The sequence below is a fragment of the Podarcis bocagei genome (genome assembly GCF_964188305.1).
Source record: "Podarcis bocagei genome assembly, chromosome: Z".
Lineage (NCBI taxonomy): Eukaryota > Metazoa > Chordata > Lepidosauria > Squamata > Lacertidae > Podarcis > Podarcis bocagei.
In genome coordinates, this window is record NC_138140.1 from 23,778,152 (window position 1) to 23,799,724 (window position 21,573).

The 21,573-nt window shown below is 44.4% G+C and overlaps 1 protein-coding gene across 1 annotated transcript in view; it reads right to left on the reverse strand.

Annotated features, from left to right (window-relative positions):
• Positions 1 to 1,409: 1,409 nt before the first annotated feature.
• Positions 1,410 to 21,573, reverse strand: part of SLC16A2 (solute carrier family 16 member 2) — a 92,440-nt gene continuing 72,276 nt past the window's right edge. Inside the window, exons 2-6 of the mRNA XM_081178794.1 lie at positions 15,889 to 16,033; positions 6,839 to 7,301; positions 4,182 to 4,325; positions 3,551 to 3,779; positions 1,410 to 3,242 (exon numbers count right to left, since the gene is read on the reverse strand). Coding sequence (XP_081034920.1) covers positions 3,022 to 3,242; positions 3,551 to 3,779; positions 4,182 to 4,325; positions 6,839 to 7,301; positions 15,889 to 16,033 — 1,202 coding nt within the window. The 3' untranslated portion in view covers positions 1,410 to 3,021. The remainder of the gene's footprint in view (positions 3,243 to 3,550; positions 3,780 to 4,181; positions 4,326 to 6,838; positions 7,302 to 15,888; positions 16,034 to 21,573) is intronic.

Here is a 21,573-nt window from a genome sequence, read left to right on the forward strand (position 1 = left end):
GGGTGGGAAGGAGGTTCATTTGGGCTGAACGCCCATGGATAGCAAAGAATTCCTTTGAGACAAAAACAGAAGAAGTGTCAAGGAATACAGTTCCAGCCTTGTCTTCCTTTAGCACCTACTTATCTGTCTTTTCTAGTTTTCCCATCCCTGGTGTCAAAAGGCATTCAATCATGGGATCACCTGCTGAGGTCTGAAGTGTGGTACAGTCCCCACACAGGCTGACCACCTTGTTTGCAGTCTACCGTGGAGGTCAGTTCACAAACACTACTGGGGGCAATCCTTCGAAGAAGGATGTTGGGCCAAAAAGCAGGTGGTGCAGAACATGATTTGGTTGGGAGCTCAGCTTGCAGAGTCTATATGCACTATAGGATCATGGATTGCACCTTGCCTGCACAGCCCAGCCAAGACAGCTTGTCCTAGCAGACAGCCACATACTGAATGACCTGCCCATTAAGTCCAATGTTTGTAGCCCTAAATATCCTGATTGTGTCCCAGATCTGTTTTTTTCCTTTGATTTTTATGATAGGCTTTACCCCACGTTATTCCACACCCAGCTCACCTTCCCCAGTTCAAAATTGGGGGAAAGCAGGTTGGAGAGAAACCTTTTTGTTTTGTTCACTCCTTATTTATCAGTATTGCATTATATCTATTCTACCTTTTCTCCAAGGAGCTCAAGGAGGCACTTCACAGCAACCCTGTGAGATGGGTAAGGCTCAGAGACAGTGGCTGGCTCAAGGTCACATACAATGAGTTTTCATGGCTGATGTTAACACTGGTTTCCCAGATCCTAGACCACTTAATATCCCTCTATCTTATTCCATACTCTCAAAATAAAGATGCAGACGTGAAAAGGCGTGATTTCAACCATATGTAGCGGAAGGGAGGTGCGCTGAAATCGTGCAAGTTAAATCCAAGCAAGGCAGAGAGTTTAAAGGCACTCTTTGTGCCAGGTCTGCTTGGGGTTACCTGGCGTATAAAGAACTTTAAAGCTCTGCTTTGCTTGAGGTCTAAGGCCTGCTCAGTGCGCTCAGGGATGCTTGCATAAGATTTCACAGTGCCATCTGAGTTCCTGCAAGATCTCGTGCAAGCACCGCCTTCCAGAGCTTGCCTGCTGAGAGGGCCTTACCTGGCAGCTTCTAAGCTCTCCACCTTGTTTCCCAGGCAAGGCCCACTTGGCATGTGGGCTCTGAGAATTTTTTTGGGGGGGTTCTTCCTCTCCCTACCACTCACTTGCACCTCCAAGAGTTTGAGTATACTGATTTTCATGTATACACAGAACCCTTGGAACTGAACCCCCACATACGAACACCTGAACAGGCCTTTCCCAAGAGGTAGGTGACACTGGATGGAGAAGTCAAAGGTGAGTAAGCAGAAAGACATCAGCACATGACCCAACACAAACTCTCAGCTGGGGTTAAAGCAAAGTTTTTATTTTGGCAAATGCCTGGCTGCTTTCGGGAGCTTCTACAACACTGACCCCAGACCAAACCAGAAGAAATATGATGATTAGCTACCTTTGCAAGGGGATTAAGGAACCACTTTTCCCACGCAAAGATTACCCTGATCCAGGGAACTCCCAAGTATAACAGAAGCCCGTGCACATGTCAGCTGCTGCTCCCAGGAAGAAGAGTATGCTCCTAGGAGACCAATCTTCATGCTTCCAAATGGAGATTCCTATGAAGACCCACATGTGGTAACAAGTTGCTGGTCCTCCCCACCCGGACCTACTCGCAGAGGGTTCTGGGGCACTCAACACAATTCTGCATGCAGAAAATCTGTTTCCACACATGGGTTGCAGAATCTGCATTGGAATGAATGTCTCAAGTCCTTGTGCAAAGAGGAAGGAGGTTTTCTCAACCTCAACTATTCTAGTCGAAACAATCTTGGAGAGAAATGCACATACCAATTCCTATGGAGCAGTCCTCCTTGAGGCCCAAATGCACTATTTCTAGTAAAGGTAAAGGTAAAGGGACCCCTGACCATTAGGTCCAGTCGTGGCCGACTCTGGGGTTGTGGTGCTCATCTCGCTTTATTGGCCGAGGGAGCCGGCGTACAGCTTCCAGGTCATGTGGCCAGCATGACTAAGCCGCTTCTGGCGAACCAGAGCAGCACACGGAAACGCTGCTCTGTAAATTCTTTCTAGTAAAAGAATTATTCTAAATCTGGTCCTGTATGAAATCTGCAAGTCGGAAGGGTGGCGGCTTGGACGATAATGAGTTATTAATGGAGAGAGATAAACTACATTTTGCCAAACTGAAAGTATTAGAGAGTTGGACATCACCACCCACACTTTCAAGAGTTAAATCTGTTTTCCTATGCAATGAACCCACTCAGGCAATGGTTGGAGAACACTATTCTGAAAACACTGGACTGCATACCTTGAGAGAAGCAATATCTGCCACAGGGACAGTTGAATTGGAGGAAGCAGAGAGGGATCCTTTTGGCAGAGGGATGCATTTAGTAAAAGTAGGTGGCAAAAAAAGTTATCTGAAAAAGGCTGCTAAGAAAACCAAGTACGCTTTCCTACAATTTCAGAGTCAGATTCAAAAGAAAAAACGTGATTCAGAATTTACCTTTTTTAGCCTCCTTGAGTGTTTCAGACTTTTGAGAATTTGGCTGATACAAAATTAACTCCCAAAGGATCTCACAGTGAGATTAAACTCCACTTTCAAGGCAAGATATCCAAGCATGGCTTTAGAATTTTGGTGGTGGAGAGGAGGGGGCTGGACTGAGGAATCGATTTTAAAAACTTTTAACACCTTCCTATGTGTAATCCATTGCTGTGCCAACAATCATAGCAGGGCAAACGAGTTATAGCGCTACAAGAATTCTCTCTGTAGGAGAGAGCCAAACTTGAAAGGTGAAACTGTCCAATCAGGATTGTCCTTACGTGACCAGTCCTTGCCTACAATCGAAGAAGCTTGATTCCTCTTCGGGAAGGGCTGGGCTCAGGTACAGTGCCAGAGAATGCTGGTGGTGACAGTGTGTGCACCAGGGCACTGGGAGATTTGAAGGATGGCTTTACATATGGGCCTCCATGGCTGGAGAACCGGGGAGAAGCTCTCCGTTCATAATGGTCTCTGAAACCAGCATCTTGTCTTTCCCAGAATCCAGCCGCTTCTTCCTGAGCTGTCTTTGATGGATCAGAGGAACAAGAGACAGAACCAGACCCCCAACAATGGGAGGAACACCAGCAAAATAGAAGGCGAGGTGGTAATTCCCAAAATGTTCACCGAGAAATCCTACAAAACAGGAGAGAATGGTTTTATCACCAGCATTTGCCAACCTGGCGCCTTCCACCTGCTTTGGAATGCATTCATGGCTGTGCCACTTGGACAGCGTTCCAAATTCCCCAGGTGTCAGGCACATTTTGGTACTGGTGCAGGTCCAGTTGCGACTACATGGAGATTTCTGGGCTATAAGGCAAGAGCCCAGTATGAGTCTGCACACCCTTTATCAATTGCTTATGCCTCTGCAGGGAGAAGTCCTGTTGGAAGTTCCAAAAACCATTTACTTTAATCAAGGTAACCCAGCCTGACAATTCACTTACCTGCAATTGGGGGACCCGCTGTCATTGGAATGGCCATAAGTCCCAGGAGATAACCAATGGCTTGAGATGCCTGCATGGGCCCAACCAGCTCAAAAGCAATGGGAGCCATGATGGTTATGAAGAGTCCATCACAAAGTCCAAGGAAAAGGCAGACAATAATGACCCCCCAAAACTCTTGGCACTGTGGGATCATCATGCACATTATACCCAAGAGTATAAAGGAGGCAACCTGAGGAGACAAAATACTGATGTCATTCAGGCAACAAACTTGGAGCGATTCCACCACACCCAAGGGCGTTAAGAGACTGAAAGGACTGTAAACTAGGAACAGCACCTAAGAGGAAGGATGGCTGATTTGTGTATTCTTAGGGCCCAGTGACTCTATCCTCATCAGTGGTCTGGGGGCCAGACAATTCACCCCTCTCACAGATGCTCCAGTTAAATATTAAAAGTAAGTATCACCAGTAGGAAGGGCTTAAATGCACAGAGCACCTGCACTCTGAAGGCAGGAGGTCACTGACTGGGCCGTGAAGAAATGGACGGCCTTCCCAAAAGTTTAATTGAAGAGGCGGACTGGAAATGGTCCTTCAATACTACAAATGCTGTAACAACTCAGAGATTTGCTGCCTACCTGTAGGTAAATCTTCTTCGGCCCATGGATGAGGTCACTTATTGGCCCTGAAGCCAAACGCCCAACCCCTGATGTAGCTCCAATGCAAAGCAGCAGAATCCATGCCCTTTCTGTTTCCTTGAACTCCTCTTCCACGTACTTCACCTAGGAAAGTGAGGAGATAGAGGGAACAAGGACATCAGGTGTGTATTTGTTACAGTGGGCTTCACCTGCAGGAGCTTGAAGCAAAAGCAACCCCTGAGACCTGCAGTGTGAATGGAACACAGAAGCAGAGACAATGTTTGGGTTAGCAATGAATTATGGGTTGAGGAGCTCCAACGATCTGCCTCACTAGCAAGCTTGTCTGCTGCTCTGAATTCATTTTTTCCCACAGTCACCCTTGCTAAGCATTGTAACAATAGCACCTTCAATGATCAAGTTTTGACGCAGATCCTATCTTTTTATTTCATTCATAATGCCTGATGTTTATTTTCTTCCTCTCCTTCACAGCACTGTCTGGGCCCTGGGGACCAGAAAGCTGTCAATCATGAGAATGGCTCCATGAAACAAAAGCACATGCCACTCACATTTTGGCTCTCCAGAGAGATCTAGTTTGGCACCATGACTGGGACAGCCTTGCATACAATCCATTGTCTTGTTCTGGGCCTTCAGGAACTGGAAGCTGAAGTCTAGCCTAAGGGGACCTTTGCAACCAGAGACCCTTAAAGCAGCTCCACATGGTGACTCACCTACCTCACAGTCATAATGTGATGTTGATATCACCATATTGTTCCTCCACTTCACAAGAAGCATCACATGTTAAGGGAGAGGTAAGTTGGGTGGTTAATGTGCATAACAACCAGGCCTCATGGAGTATGTGCACAAAATCCAGCCATGAAGAGGGAAAGGTGTAATTTCCTGGTCAACATATGTAAGCGCCAACATGTCTTGGAGAATGTCTATATATATACATAAACAAAAAATTGTACATTCACCAGTCATTATGCATAATCCCAACAGGACTTGGGCAATATGCATATATCAGTTTTGCACACTCTCCGGCCATAATCCATAATCTCCAACAGGCTCTGAAGAATGTGCAATGCCCTACCCTGTTCTAGAAGGTTCCCACATAGTGCACTATGCAGGCACAACATCTCCTTGGGTTTCTGCAGAGAGAAAATGAAGTACTGTATATATCAATTAGCACACTGAAGGGGATCTTGAAAAGATTCTGAAAGACTTTTGATGCCCTACTCAGCTGCCCAGTACACAATCCTGGTATTCCACACCACAGAGTGATAGGAAGGGCAGCAAACTCCTTGCATGGCTATCTGGTTGGGGCTGATGGGAGTTGCAGCCCAAAACATCTGGAAGGCATCTGCTTTGTAAAGGCTGTCTTAAAAGACAAGCTTGTTTCTAACCAACCACTGTAACGGCAAAAAAGCTGAAATTTCACTTTTAAAATGGATAACAATGCCTAGGATATAGTGCTCAACCCTATTGAAGAAGTATTTACAGTTGCCCTGAAATCTCATATCACTGAATAAATTAACCTCCAGCAGCAGGAGAACAGCAACACCCAAAACAAGTGCAGAGCAGGTGAAACTTTTACCATCTTCCTGCTCTGCTTTTGCTGCTGCTCCCCCCAAAATTAGAGGAGAGGTGCTGGATTATTCTTGGAGGACCCTGGACTCACCCACCACAACTTTACAGCAGCTGGCCTTAATACCAGACTCCTGGGTGGGGTGGGGAGATTTAAAAGAAGAAAAATTGGGTTAATGTGAGTGATTTTGGGGCTAGGGAGAATATTGTTGCTGTTACTATTTATTGCATTTATACCCACCTTTCCTTCCAAGGAGTTCAAAGCAGCTTACATGGTTCTCCCCCTCATTTCAACAACAACCCTGTGAGGTAGGTTAGGCTGAGGTACAGTGACTGGTCCAAGGTCACCCAGTGAGATTCATGGCTGTGTGGGGATTCAAACCCTGGTCTCCCAGGTCCTAGTCCAACGCTTTTGGTGTTGAATTTTTATTTTTATCTGCTAGTCAGTAGGTTGGAGTCTTGTTTTGTTTACTGTTAGCATGCTGCCAAAGTATTCTATCACTGTTATGGGGGACGCTGGTGCTGTTGTTGCTTGTTCTTCTTTTCCTAATACGTTGTGTAAGTTTAGCAAGCAAACAAATGGGTAAGATATCTGCTTTGTGACTTACAGCATCTCATGTCACTCAGCACTAGGCAAAGAGAACTGTTTTCCTTCACTTTAACTACAGTGCTGGATCCATTGATGAGGCAGCAGAATGCTCTCAAGATGCTGAGTTTCAGGATAGCTCTTATGTTTCCAACTTGGCTGACTTTCAGTGAACTATTTTTGGTGGCTTGTAATAACAGCGAAGTCTCTCAAGCACTGGCATGCAATAAGGAATCTGTGTAACCCGCAATCGTTATTATGAAATTTCCCTCAGTGGCAATGCACCAATTTTACAGTCTCACCAGGTAGGAGGAAAGTCAGCCAATCAGAATTAGTCTCATAATATTCCCTCCTGCTCAGATTGGCTGTGTTCCTGTGGAGCTTCTTCATCAAAAACTAATCACACTGGTTTCTGAACCACCTTCACCATCCCTCACTCCCTTATATCAACCTTTCCCAACCCCCGACTGTCTTCTCCTCCTCTCACCAGATGCATGTAAGGTACAAAGTACCCCAGAACGGCAGTTGCAATCCCGAAAGCCCAGATCCGGTAGGTCTTTTTCCTGAAGACCCTCAGGCTGAAATACTTCCGCATCTGCGATGCACACTGCTGCCGCCAGCTCCGGCTGTCTAGCTTCACGTGCTCCACATCGTGGGGGTCAGAGGTCGAAGGGAACATGGGACGGAAAGTTAGGGACAAGAAGATCTGGATGAGCATAAAGGCGCTGAGAACTTGGAAAGTGTGGGCCAGCCCAATGGCCCTGCCAACAATCTTCAAGAGGAAAGGCAGGCCCATGGAGAAGACACAGCTGCCAGCCGTCACCAGGCCATTAGCCAAGCCTAGGCGCCGCTTGAAGTAGTGACCAAGGATGACCAGAGAGGGCTGGAAGGCAAAGGAGCTGCCACAGCCGAAGAGGACTCCATAAGTGAAATAACGGACTTCAAGAGACCTGTTGGAAACAAATAAACACCAGTTACTTTCCATCATCACCATCGTCATGTCTTTGTTCTTACGCCATCTGATGAAGCCTATTTTATTCTGACAGGCCTTTGGGAACTGACTGTTATTTTTTAAAGAAAGGGCTTTCAATAGTGCTATGCTGTTTTTATTATCTGTATTCTAATCTGTTTGATTTTTATATTGTTTTAATCCTGTTAGGGTTCAATTATCTTTCAATGATATCCTTTATATGTTTTCAGCTTTTTTGTAATTTATCTGTGTTGTCTGAATTTGTGTAAGCTGCCTTGAGTTTGGGGGAAAGAGGGATATTAACAACAACAACATGTGTCTTCAGCATTCGTCGAAAGCTCTACAATGAGGGTTTCAGATGCACCTCAGGTATGTGGGAATTTAACAACTTAGGTTTAGTAAACTAAATCAAAGTAAAAGTAACACAGTGAAAATCAGATAAGCACATTAAAACCAGATTCAAGGATACAGTATCATAAAAGGGCTCTTCTCAAACATACTATCCCAACCTAAGCTGAACACACACCCTAAAGGAAAGAAGAGCAACTCATCCAGCCAATGATGTTACTCAAATGCCCAGGGGAGCAAAAATCTATTTGCCTGGTGCTGAAAAGATAAGGAAGTTGGCACCAGGCAGAGCTCCCTGAGGAGAGGATTCTATAGACCAGGGTAGCTGTGGTGGTGCTACTACAGAAGTTACTACTACTACCACTACTACTACTACTACTACAGAGTTTATCTTTGACATCAGACACATCCTGCTCTGGTCCACAGAGCCTTCCTCTTTTATGTAGACATATCTGCACTACAACACTGGGAGTTATAGTCTGGTAAACTGCTGTGTTGAGAATCCCTAATCTCTAATCATCCCCCCCCCCAGCTCTTGATGCAGAACTACAGTGGTACCTCAGGTTACAGACGCTTCAGGTTACAGACTCCGCTAACCCTGAAATAATACCTCGGGTTAAGAACTTTGCTTCAGGATGAGAACAGAAATTGTGCTCCGGCGGCACAACAGCAGCGGGAGGCCCCATTAGCTGAAGTGGTTCTTCAGGTTAAGAACAGTTGCAGGTTAAGAATGGACCTCCAGAACGAATTAAGTTCTTAACCCAAGGTACCACTGTACAGATACCAAGATTTCCTGCGGAGAAGGAATGGCTATTCAATCAGCTTGAAGTACAGGAATGGAATAGGGCAACAGCAGCCTTGCTTGCAGGCATCTCAGAGGCTTCTGGTTAGCCACTCTGGGAGTAATCTCTACCAGCATCACTCCAATACTTTCCAACTACTAAGACTTTTTCTTTCTTTCTTTTAAAAAAGTAATAACAAGATGGCTGCCAGAAGGCGACGCCATTCATTTCAGAAGGATAATCATACAGCTTTTCTGCATTTCAGCAGAAAGCTCTGCATTTCAGCACTCTGCATTTCAGCACTCTGCTCAACAAAGCCCTGTCTGTTGAGCCTTGTAATGTACTGTGGAAGGAAATTGGCTTAAAACAACATCTTATTCTTTTCTAAAAACAGAACATTCATAAATTGCTCCTAATAAGGCAGGTATAGGTGGTCCTGCCCACAAGAAATGAGGCAAGAGGAAATTAAGAAAACATTTATGAGGGTATCATTTATTCCATGACATGCCTTTCTCCTTGGCTACTCAAGCACAAAGAGACACACAATTTCTACCTGATGCTATTCAAAGGCTATTCAAAGGCTGTCCTGAAAGCCAATTTTCAGTTCTTCCAAACCACATCAGAGACACCTTGGGAGAAGCACAACATCACAGCCACTAACAGCTTCAGCGCTCAGCTACTTCAAAGGCGAAACTCTTCTCTGGACTATAAAAATACAAACCGTACTGTGCCAATGTGCAGAGATGGAGAACAGATCCCAGAACAGATTAAGATCTCCACTCACTTCTTCCCTCACAGCTCAGCTTTCAAAATTGAAAGTTTTCAAGGCTAGCTGAAATGAAGTCAACGCCCCACATCAGAATCAAGCAAAGCACAGATTTTAGGCTCCTTGGGAAAGACGCCCTCCATGCCTCTCCTCCTTCAGTGAGTCTACCTCTTCATTGCAGCAGGTTCTTAGCAGACCTCCTGCTGGGGTGCAGGTGCTTGGCGGATTCTCAAATATTCTGTGCAACCCTCGACAAAATTCTGTGCAGTCCATGATCTATTGGCCCTTTTGGAGTCTTCAAGTAAATGATTTTGCTTAGTTTTCTTGAGATGTCAAAGCCACAGCCCATGGTAGCTAAGCCTAATTTGCCATCTCAGAACATGACCTGAAACCTCTGACAAAGCAGCACAAGTCTGTTGACCATGGGGTATGTGTATTCTTTTTCTTTTTCTTATTACCTGCCCTTCCCAGGCTGAGTGGCAGTAATTAAGGTACAATACTACTATTAAAAAACAAAATTATGTATTATTAAAAACAGTTTAAAACAACTTAAAATTACATAAATAAGTTGGTCTCTAAAAAGATGTATCTCAAGTGTCAAAAGTCTGAGTAAAGAGATGTGTCTTCAGCATCGTCCGGAAGCTGCATAATGAGGGGGCCAGATGCACCTTCATGAGAAAGGAGTTCCACAGTTGAGGAGCTGCTATGGAAAATGCACTCTCCTGTGTCACAAAACACAGAGCCTCCAAGTGTCCCTATTTTCCAGAGACAGTCCCAATTTTACAGAAGATGCTCCGCTTCTGGTTTGATCCCGGAATGTCCCGCTTTCCCTTAGGATGTCCCTATTTTCACTGGGAAAATGTTAGAGGGTTTGGAGATATGCAACCCCTGATCCAAGGAAATAAGTAACTTATACAACCTTTAGAAGATACCTGAAGGCGACTCCGCATAGGGCAGTTTGTTTATGTTTAATTTTTTATCATGTTTTTATATATGTTGGAAGTCTCCCAGAGTGGCTGGGGCAACCCAGTCAGATGGGTGGGGTATAATAATAGTAACAACAACAACAACACGTCCCTATTTTCATTGGAGAAATGTTGGAGGGTATGCAAACACATTCAAGCTTCTGAGGGTGGAGGAACTACCAAGAATTGGGAGAGTATTGTACAGAAAGTGGTACTGCACGCTGAGGTGTCATCTTACTCCATGTTATCCATTTATAACTCCATGCCATCTCAAAGAGTATCAAGTAACAGGTATTATAGCTGAGTTGCAACACACATAAATAATAGGTCCAATTCTTAGCACCTTTAGTTACAAAAAGACCACCACTCATGTGACAGGGCTGAAACAGACCCTTCTAGAGGCACTGGAGAACTGCTGTCCATCAGGACCAGACAATACTTGACTAGATGAACTGAAATGGTATAAGGCAACTTTCTGTGTTAAAAATTAACCCCGACTTTCAAGGATGTTTGGCCTGCAAATGTTTTGGGCGAGTCATACTGCCTCGTAGCCAAACAGTACACATTCTAAAACTTCCCAATAAATAAATACAGTGGTGCCTCGCAAGACGAAATTAATTCGTTCCGCAAGTTTTTTCTTCTTGCGAGTTTTTCGTCTTGCAAAGCACGGTTTCCCATAGGAATGCATTGAAAATCAATCAATGCGTTCCTATGGAAACCGCCTTCAGACCAGGTCCGGGGACAGTCTGTCCCCCGACCTCTTCTGAAGGCTGGGGGGGGGCAAGGGCTTTTCTTCCCACCGCCAGCCTTCAGAAGGCTGTTCTGAAGGCTGGCGGTGGGAAGAAAAGCCCTTCTCCTCACCTCCCGCCCTGCAAGCTCCGGGGACAGGAGCGCTTTGCTGCCGACCGCCAGCATTTTAAAAGCCCCCGCTGTCCCGGGGCGATTTTAAAATGCTGGCAGGCGGCAGCGAAGCCTCCGCTGTCCCGGGGCGATTTTAAAATGCTGGCGGGCGGCAGTGAAGGCTTCGCTGCCACCCGCCAGCATTTTAAAAGCCCCCGGGGCAGCGGAGAAGTCTCCGCTGTCCCGGGAAGGCAGGCGGGGGGGGAGCAAAGACTTTTGCCCCCCGCCGGCCTTCAGAAGAGGTCCAGGACCTCTTCTGAAGGCCGGCGGTGGGCGAAAGTCTTTGCTCCCGACCGCCAGCATTTTAAAAGAGGTCCCCGGAGATTTCCCTATGGGCTTTCTTCTTGCGAAGCAAGTCCATATGGAAATTCGTCTTGCGGAACGACTCAAAAACGGAAAACTCTTTCGTCTTGCGAGTTTTTCGTTTTGCGAGGCGTTCGTCTTGCGAGGCACCACTGTAAAAAATTCTGAGGGGTTTTTTTTTGGCCCACTTTTGTCATGCTGCGGTCCGGTCCCTCTTGATAGTAAAAATGCAGTAGCATTGGGGAAGCATTGCAGATCAAGTAATAAAGCAGAACAAATCCACCATTAATGCACTATTGTGTCAAGAACATGTTGCGGAAGGCAGCTGCAGTAACGACAGCAGTGTGGAGGAGTCCTCTGCCTTGCCCTCATGTTTCGATTATCTCTCCAATGTCACTATACAGCCGTACCTTGGAAGTCGAATGGAATCTGATCCGTAAGTCCATTCGACTTCCAAAGCATGGCTTCTGATTGGCTGCAGGAAGCTCCTGCAGTCAATCGGAAGCTGTGGAAGTCCCATCGGATGTTTGGCTTCTGAAAGAACGCTTGAAAACCAGAACAGTCACTTCTGGGTTTGAATCGTTCGGGAGCCAAAACGTTTGAGAACTAAGCTGTTCGAAAACCAAGGTACGACTGTACTTTTAAGGCTTTAGTTGGGCAATATCTTGCCTGGTTTCTCTTCTGGAGCTGAATAGTGGGTGGGATCCAGCCAAAGCTGTGGCATGTTAATCTTAATGATTTCAGTGGGACACTTTAAACATGTCTTTATTTTTTTATTCTTTTTTTAAAAAAATACCACTTGTTTACAATAAGTGCTTAGCTCTCTTGCTAAGTGGAGCTGAAAATGAAATCTGAATTTAATACAAGCCAATACAATGAAGTCAACATTTACATAATCTCTTAACAGTGCCTAATTATGGCTGGATTGTATCCAGAGATTTTAAGATACTTTACAATGTTACATAAAAGTGGTATTCCCACCCCCAACCTCAAGTCATAACAACATGATTTATTTCCATTATTTTCCAGCAGTTTATGGCGTTGTGTTTTTTAAACTTGAGGATTCTGGTCATGGCCTATAATTTGAAGCTTGGCTGGAGGAGTTAAAGGTTATAAAGGACAAATGGAATGGAATTCTTGGCAGCCCAATGATGCTTCAAAGATAGAGGAAGACTGAATGGTTTCAATTGTGCTGGCCTGTAAATCTGTTGAAAATCTAACCTGCAACTTGCAGCAAGCATGAAAGCCTCAGACATTTTGAAACCCTAAAAATAAACAGAAAAAGAACTCTGTGTTTTGGTCGGAACAGCACATTGCTGAGGGGAAAATAAGTATTTTATGGCAAGAATGCATTCTTCGCTAAAAACCCATTTAATATCCTGATGTTTCCTTTTAGTACGCATAGCCAAGCAAAGCTTGCAAGGGCCATTTGTCATTGTGTTCTGGCTTACATAAAAACATGAACCTCCTCTGTTTTTTAATGTTAATGTTGCGTTTAGCAGTTATTAATGACTTTAGTGTGGCAGAAAAAAAATCTTCTTTTGAAAGCTTAAGGATGTGGCCATCTGGGCTATAGTTCAGAGAAGATGGTCTATTTCCAAGTAGGCAGATGGCTATTATTGGCAATTCAGGTTTTCTCCAGATTGACATTTGCTCTGATTGAGCACTGAAGAGCAGGTTTTCCCTGGGAAAGGAGCGGGGAAGGAGGAAACCACTTGGACCCCTGCTTTCTGGGCAGAGGATAAGTCAAGTGTGGACAATCCCTGAAAGGACCCAAGAGGCTTTCAGAAGATGCTGATCCTGCTTCAGCCGAACTTGATGTTGGGCCCAAGTCCCTCTAGCATTCAACCGGCACTAAAAGCTTAAACCGGGGTAACCACCGTGATGGTCCTCTCTAAATGTTTTGGACTACCACAGTCATCATCTTCAACCAGCATGGTCAATGGCCAAGGACAATGAGAGTTATAGGCCACGACATCTTAAAGAGCAGCACCACAGTGGTTGACATGCTCTAAAAGGCATGGGAAAAGTTTTATGTCACTAAACATTTGAACATAGGTGGCTGAATGCTTGTTAATTTCAAAGCAAAACAAGGCTGACTGAAAGTTTCTGCATACTCAGAGGACTCCCTAAGCATGCAGATTTAATTTTATATAGCAAGAGAATATTATTTGGAGACAAGATTACTGCAAGGTGTTTTAAGTGGGGCTTCCCTTGTGCTTGATCTAGAAGCTGCAGTTAGTGCAGAATGCTGCAGCACAACTGCTGACAGGAATTGAGGCCTTGTCAGTATACAGCACCTGTGCTCAGAGATCTGCACTGGCTGCCAATCTGTTACCAGGCCAAGTTCAAGATGTTACTATCAGCATATAAAGCCCCTATCAACTTGAGGCCAGTTTATCTGTGAGATCACCTTACCCCATGAACGCCCACCCAACCACTCCCATATGTGGTATTGCACTATTTCAGGTGCCCAATACAAACCCACATTTGTATGAACTCCATTGTTTAGTGTGGCAGCACCTACACTTTGGAACTCCCTGCCTATTGATACCAGGCAGGCACTGTACTATTTTCGGCGCGTGCTAAAAACATTTTTGTTTAGACAAGCCTACCCAGATGTTTAGAAAGCCGGTGCGAGTTTTAATCTGTGTTTAAAGGTAAACCTGACCATTAGGTCCAGTCGTGACTGACTCTGGGGTTGCGGCGCTCATCTCGCTTTATTGGCCGAGGGAGCTGGCGTACAGCTTCTGGGTCATGTGGCCAGCATGACTAAGCCACTTCTGGCAAACCAGAGCAGCACATGGAAATGCCATTTACCTTCCCGCCGGAGTGGTACCTATTTATCTACTTGCATTTTGACGTGCTTTCGAACTGCTAGGTTGGCAGGAGCTGGGACTGAACAACGGGAGCTCACCCCGCCGTGGGGATTCAAACCACCGACCTTCTGATCAGCAAGCCCTAGGCTCTGTGGTTTAGACCACAGCGCCACCCACGTTCCTTAATCTGTGTTTAGTCTATTGTTATTTTAACCTTTAAAAGTCTTAAATTGTTATTTCCCCCTCTTAGTGATAATTTTATTGTTTTATCTTTTTGTAAACTGATTTGAGGGACTTTTTTTTACAATCAAGTATAAATTCCATGGAATAATAAATACATAAATATGATTTATTAATTTTTTTTCCTCTCTCTTTGTTCTACATTTTGAATCTTCTATTGCATTATGTGAAAAACCAATAAAATTAAAGAAGTTAACGGACATGACTGACATGACCCATTTCAGTGGGTTTGCTCTGAATAGGACTTCATCGAAACAACCAAAGGGTTTACAGTTAGGCGGGCTGTGCAAGCCTAAGAGTCACGTTTATGGCTGAAGGACACTGAGAGTCAGCTGGGGTCGGGTAAATGAGGAGAAGGGGAAGAGAGAACTAGGCTGGCTGAGCCTAATAATACCCTGGGGTTGAGCAGTAGGGTTGTGAAGGGAATGTGTACGTGATGAGGTTGAAATATATCCTTTCCTCTTGCATCTTAGTAGCAACAATAAACCCAAATATCAGGCAGACAGCTTGGATCCTGAGCCATTTTGCACTATACCGCACAGCACCAAGGGTGGGTGGGGTGCAGGAGGAGGTTGGATGAGGTGGAGGAGAAAGGTGCCCTTTGCAAGTCTCTAAAATAAAAAGAAGGCTCCATGTTTCAGGCTGGCTAGAGCCAGGTACACAGGACAATATTTTCTCCTGGCCCCTCAACTTGCACCCCTTCTTAGGATGAGTTTCCTGAATGTGCAACATTCTGCAAATGCATGCCCCTCTAAAGGTGTCAACAGAATCAGGCACTTCAGATGGTTCCTTGCATGCATGGGGTGGACCACCTAAGATGCATGCCACAAACTGGCTTTTTCTAGCATTATCCGATAAGAAACAGCTGCTGGATTGGGCCAATGGCTCATCTAGCCCCAACTCTGTACTCACAGTGGCTAACCAGATTCTTGTGGGAAACCCGCAAGCAGGACCCAAGCACAAGGGCAGTTTCCTGTCCTGTGGTTTCCAGAAACCGGTATTCAGAAGGATACTGCCTCCAACCATGGAAGGCAGAGCATAGCCCTCTTTGGGGAAGTTTTTAATATTTGAAGTTTTATTCTGTTTTTAATGTTCTGTTGAAAGCAATCCAGAGTGGCTGGGGAAACCGAGCCAGATGGGTGGGGTAGAAATAATAAATTCTTATTATTATAGCCCTCATGGCTAGTTGCCATTATTCTCCATGAAAGTGGACCTCTGCAGTTGATCTGAAGTGACAATCAGGAAGAGAAAAACACAGTGCAGGATCTGGGTGGTTCTTCTTCTTCTTCTTCTTCTTCTTCTTCTTCTTCTTCTTCTTCTTCTTCTTCGCTAAAACACCAATTGCCTTGGTTTGGTAACAGAGTATAAGAAGAGCCCTAAAGCACAATTCACACCAGACATTAATGCTGGACAGTGATGCAGGATCAAAGTTCTGAAGACTTACTTGGTGAAGGAACTGGAGAAGAGCCCTATGAAGGCAATGGCTGCTCCCGAGGCAGCCGTCGTCCTGCAGCCGATCCGGTCGGTGAAGATGCTCACGATAGGAGAGCAGAAGAATATCATCCCCATGCCCAAGGATCCAACCCAGGCTGCAGATGGGAAAAGAGAGATGGGAGGAGAGGAAGGTGAGAACGGCACCTATTAAAAGCAAGGTCCAGCTGGGCATCAATGGCAGTAAAGAAGCCAAGGTGCAGTTAAGTCCTTTTAGACTCCAGACCAGTGAGAGGTAACATTTTTTTCCTCCCAAGGGTCACTTTCCCTTTTGGGCAGCCTTCCCAGAAGTGGGAGGGGCCAGGCACAAAAATGGGTGAAGCAACTTGCAGGAAAAGCAGTAAATGCTACCTGTCTGCAGAGGCTTTCTACACACAAACTCCTCTCTATCCTTTATCCAGACAAGCAAGAGGCATTAGTATCAGGCAGTAGTTCATGCTCTGAGGACTTCAAGACTGGATTATTGCAATGCGCTTCTCATGGGGCTTCCCTTGCTCTTGGACCTAGAAGCTGCGGATAGTGTGGAATGCTGCAGCACGATTGCTGACAGGGGTGAGACCTTGCCAGCATATAACACCTGTGCTCAGAGACTTGTGCTGGTTGCCAATTTTCTGCCTGGCCAAGTTCAAAACGTTAACTAATAGTATACAAAGCCCTTCACAACTTGGGACCAGCTTCCCTGAGATGCCTTATCCCATATATGCCCAGTTGACCACTTTGACCCATAAAACTGGCCCTGGTCCAAGTGCCACATATTAACCATTCAGTATTTATAAGAACTCAATATTTTAATGTGGCAGCACTCATGTTTTAGCTTATCATTGATTTTAATTATTGTCTTAAATAGCTGTTTTTGACTGCTTTTATGGGAAAAAATATTGTTCTGTTCTTTTCATAAATCGCTTTGAGTTTTTTGAGCTGTTTATTTTTTTTACAATCAAGCTGCAAATAAATTTTATGAAATAAATCAATATTAACAGAGTTCCGGAACACATTTCAGCCATGCAAAAACAATCAAGGTGTGAAGAAGGACCAGTGACAGGTGTGATGTCAGGAGAGTTCCAAAGGCCAATAGATTCAAATGACATGAAACAAAATTCTTTTTTTCCAAATAATTTTTGGGGGAAACTTTTCTATCATACAATGCAATAAAAAAATATTAATCTTAAAAAAGAAGAATAAGAGTGAAGAAAATTCAAAGCCCTCTCTGAAAGGTAGATCTTAATCCTTGTCTCACACAGAAGAGGGTGGACCCAACTGGTTAGAGTGTGATGGTCATAACGCCAAGGTTGCAGGTTCGATCCCCGTATGGGACAGTTATATATTCCTGCCTTGCAGAGGGTTGGACCCGATGATCCTCAGGGTCCCTTCCAGCTCTACAATTCTATGATTCTATAATCCTATGACCCTCCTAGCTCTCACCTGGGAGCTTCCCTTTCTTCTCCCAGTCTCCCACTCTGGGAGAAGTTCCCTTCCCTGCCTCTCGCACAGGGTCCTTCATCAACCAACCATCACCTTCATGTGCATACAATCCTTTCAATGACCCAGAGTAGAGGACACACACACACAGCAAGGGGAACAAAAGAAAGAGAGAAAAAAGATAAAAGTAATAAAAGAATTAAAATAGAAAAAAACAAAAAGCGAAAGAAAAAGGGCTTCTGATTCTCTGTTTGCCAGATACATATAAAAAGATTATTCAAAGTATTCCAATTATTCACTCCAGGATGACATCCAGCTGTTCCTCCACCTGTTAGGTGATATTTCCCCAACCTTCAGACCCAAACATCTCAAGTCCATTCATTTTCCTTTCCACACAAAATATGGGTTCCTCAATTGTTATTATCAATTTACGTCAACAAGAATCACCCTCCAGTCCAGCACAAGACCTTTACCTCCAGTAACTTCAACAACCATTCCTCCATGTTGAGAAACAATAAACCCTTCATCTTTATTCACACAAGAGCACCTGTGTGAAGATCCTCACAATTTTATCATCAATTGCCACCAACTTTAACATTTTGCTCTCCCTGTTCTGGCAGTCCTTTATCAATAATATTCTCCAAAAGTTCTATGTTTTCTTTAACCTCATTTTCCATCTCATCTTTCTCTGGTCTATTTTCATTCACTATCTTATCCATCTCAGCTCTGATCTCTTTTAGCTGCTCATGCAATAGCTGCTACACAATGCCAACAGATGACCCTCAGGATCTCCTTCCAATCTATTCTATGATTCTATGAAATTTCCCTTCTCCACCTCTTTGTTGCTGTTTCTTTCTACCAGAACTACCTGTAAAATTCAGTTTTAAAGCCTGCATGTTGCATTTCTTGTTCCCCTTAAAACCTATATTATGCCTCCTGTGTGAGATATTTTCTCCAGGTGTCCAAAGAAACAGGTTTCTACTTTCATCACTTGGCTGATGGGGTGCTACCTTTGGATATGCTGCCTTGCCTAGTAGCTCAGCCTCCCCATCATGGTGCCCTCTAGGTGCTGCTGCACTACAACTCCCAGGCTGGGGCTGGGACTAACAGGAGGCGGAATCCAAAAACATCTGGAAGGTCACAGGTTGGCAGAGGCTGAACTAGATCAACACACCTAACATCTGAAACAAAAAAGTACTATTAAATCAATTGAAAAGGAGGTCTGTCCATGTAGCCTCTGGATGGTCTTGTTGTTCTGTAGTTATGAGCTTCCGTTTGTACTGCATGAATTCAGCAAATGACTTGGTCTCCCAGTACAGCCAGTCCTCATCACACCTCAAGATATTCAGAGAACAGCAAGTGCCCAATTAAGAAGGAAGCTAAGATGTCCAGAGTGCTTTCTTCAACCCAGCCTTTTCCCAGACACTCAGCACAAAGAAACCTTCCATTGTGAGAGCAGATTATCTTTCAAATTAATTATATTTTCCCTCCCCAAACCAATTTAGCCAAAGGCTTTCCTGTAATAAATTGAAAGCTTTAAAAAAGGACAATAATTGAGACACAGCAGGGGGTCCCTGGGATCGACTTCACTCCAACTGGGCTCCTGTTTGGGCAGGGTAAAATACAACCGGAGAAAGGGCAGACGGGAGGCAAACCTTTACTGCAAGTGGCTCTTTTGGATACAAACAGGGCACACAGTGTAATCAAGTACTTCTAATAGGATTACGTGGCTCACTTCCAAAATACTGCAAATAATAGATATATATGAAAAGGTGCAGTTGTGGGGTAGGTGGGGGTGAGGCTGGAAAAAGCAAGCTGGAGCCGACTTATTAAATTGGATACTTCCAAAAAATGTTCCTGCCTATTGAAACTGCAGCAGTAAAATGTTATATGGTCTGTGTATGGTTTGAAATTCATCCTGTGATGTGGTTGTTAAGGGGGAATTTAGTCCAAGAAACACTGACACAAAAGCTTCTTGAGATATTAAGTTTAATGGACCAGATTCAGAATGCAATTAAGAAGGATTTACACATGAAGAGTTGGACTGAAATTTGGTCACATGGGAGAAGATCCAAAAAAACATGCACACAAAACCCATTGACCTGGAGTTCAGAAAGTTTTGCTTTCTCCCCCTTCCCTTAAAGGGGGAAAAAGGCTGTAGAAGAGCTGTTCCTAATTTGGTGATCTCCAGATGTTTCAGGCTGGGGCTGATGGAAGTTATAGTATAAAACAACTGTAGGGCACTAGATTGGGGTGGCTGTTCTGGAACAGTAGTCTCAGCTTCTTCGGACCTTTAACTTTTAACCCAAACAAGCATTCCAGAACCTATTGCTTAATTTTTTACTGTGTATTTGTATGGTGGTAGCGTTGCTGTTAAAATCAGTCTGTGACTGGGTAATGGGTACCAACCCACCTGCTGAAGACCACTGGTCTATGGCCTCCAATTTGTAGAAGTTGTATTTGCTGGCTGAAACTGATGAAAATTGGGAGGAAAACTCCATTCAACTTTACAATACTGATAGCAGTATTTACCAGGTCGTGTCTTCTGCCCAGATTTGTTGTTCAGTGAGGAATGTGTACTTTGCATACTCAGAATACTCAGAATAATGCAGAGAAGAAATGATGCTTACTGATAACCATGTTAAGTCCGTGTCACACAGGGACTGAAGTTTTTCCATATGATCAGCCATCACAGAAGAAGTCATTTGTTGCTATGCAAACTGTGATGCTTTGAACAAAGCATGACAAGATTAAGTGGTCCTTTTAACATGGCACAGTTGGCATTTGGTGAGCTTCTGTGCCAGCTGGTCAGTATAATAATACTATCTAAGAACTGGTACCTGAATTTGCTTTCCCTTCCCTTCCCTCTCTGCCCCTTCCCCCTTGCATGTCATGCTTTTAGACTATAAGCCTGCAGGCAGAACTGTCTTGTTTTACTTGATTGCACATATGTCACTTTGAGAGACTTTTTGGCTGAAGAATGAGGTACTTTCTAATTTAGGGAAAAGACGAGTCAGAGGAGGCATGATGGAAGATTATAAAATTATGCATGGCATGGAGTGAGCAGATATAGAACAGTTTCTCTCTCTCATAATGCTAGAGCTCATGGACAGTCAATGAAGCTGAATGTTGGAAGATCCAGGATACATAAAAGAAAGTCCTCCTTCAGGCAGTGCATAGCTAAACTACAGAACTCGCTCCGACAGGAGGCAATGATGGCCACCAACCTTTAAAAGAGGAATGGGTGCATTCATGGAGGAGAGAGCTATTGATGGCTACTTGCCAGGGCTAGCCGGCCCATCCACAAAGCAAGGTGAGGCAACCACCTCAGGCAGCAGCGTCCACATGGGCAGCAGTTCCCGTCAATCTTTCTTCCCTCCTTGTTCCTGCAGTAGATCTTCCCTCACCCCTTCTTCCTTGGTGTGAAGGGGATGCCTCAGTTTGGAGGCAGAAATGCTTCTGAATACTAGTTGCTGGAAACCATGGGAGGGGAGAGGGCTCTTGTGCCTGGGTCCAGTTTGCAGGCTTCTCACGGGCATCTGGTTGGTCACTGTGAGAACAGGATGCTGGACTAGATGGATGGGCCAATGGCCTGATCCAGGAGGCTCCTCTTAAGTCCTTTACTACTGAGTTGAAGTCCTTACCTATAGAATTTCACCATCTCATGTTTATACATGAAACATCTACCTTTTCATTAACAAATTATTCCCACTCTTTCATAATTATATATATCATTGTTAATTGATTATCATTAGTAGTAGCATCATCATACTTTTCTTTCAGAAAAGTATTCAAGGTGGTATGCACAGTTGCTAGGAGGTCTTTTATCTGGGCACTGACCAGACCCAAACCTCCTTATATTCTGCAAGATTCCTGCAGCAGATGTCTTCAGACCATGCCCCTGGATAAGGTGGGGGGAACCTTTGACTGTCCAGAGGTCACGAAACTACAATTCCCATCAACCCCACCAAACAAGGTCAATGGCCAAGGAAGATGGGAAATATCATTCAGCAGCATGCAAGGGCCCAATGTTTCCCCAAACCTGCTGCCCTAGATGAAGGCACAAGCCAGTCTAGTTGCTTGCTGAGATAACTGTATCCAGCAGCTATAGATATTAAGGCTGGATATTTGCAAATGCAGCCCTCTTAAGTGAGACATCTATACAATGGATAATTAATTTTTTACTGACTTGTTTTTCCAGGAACAGAAACAAAAAAGG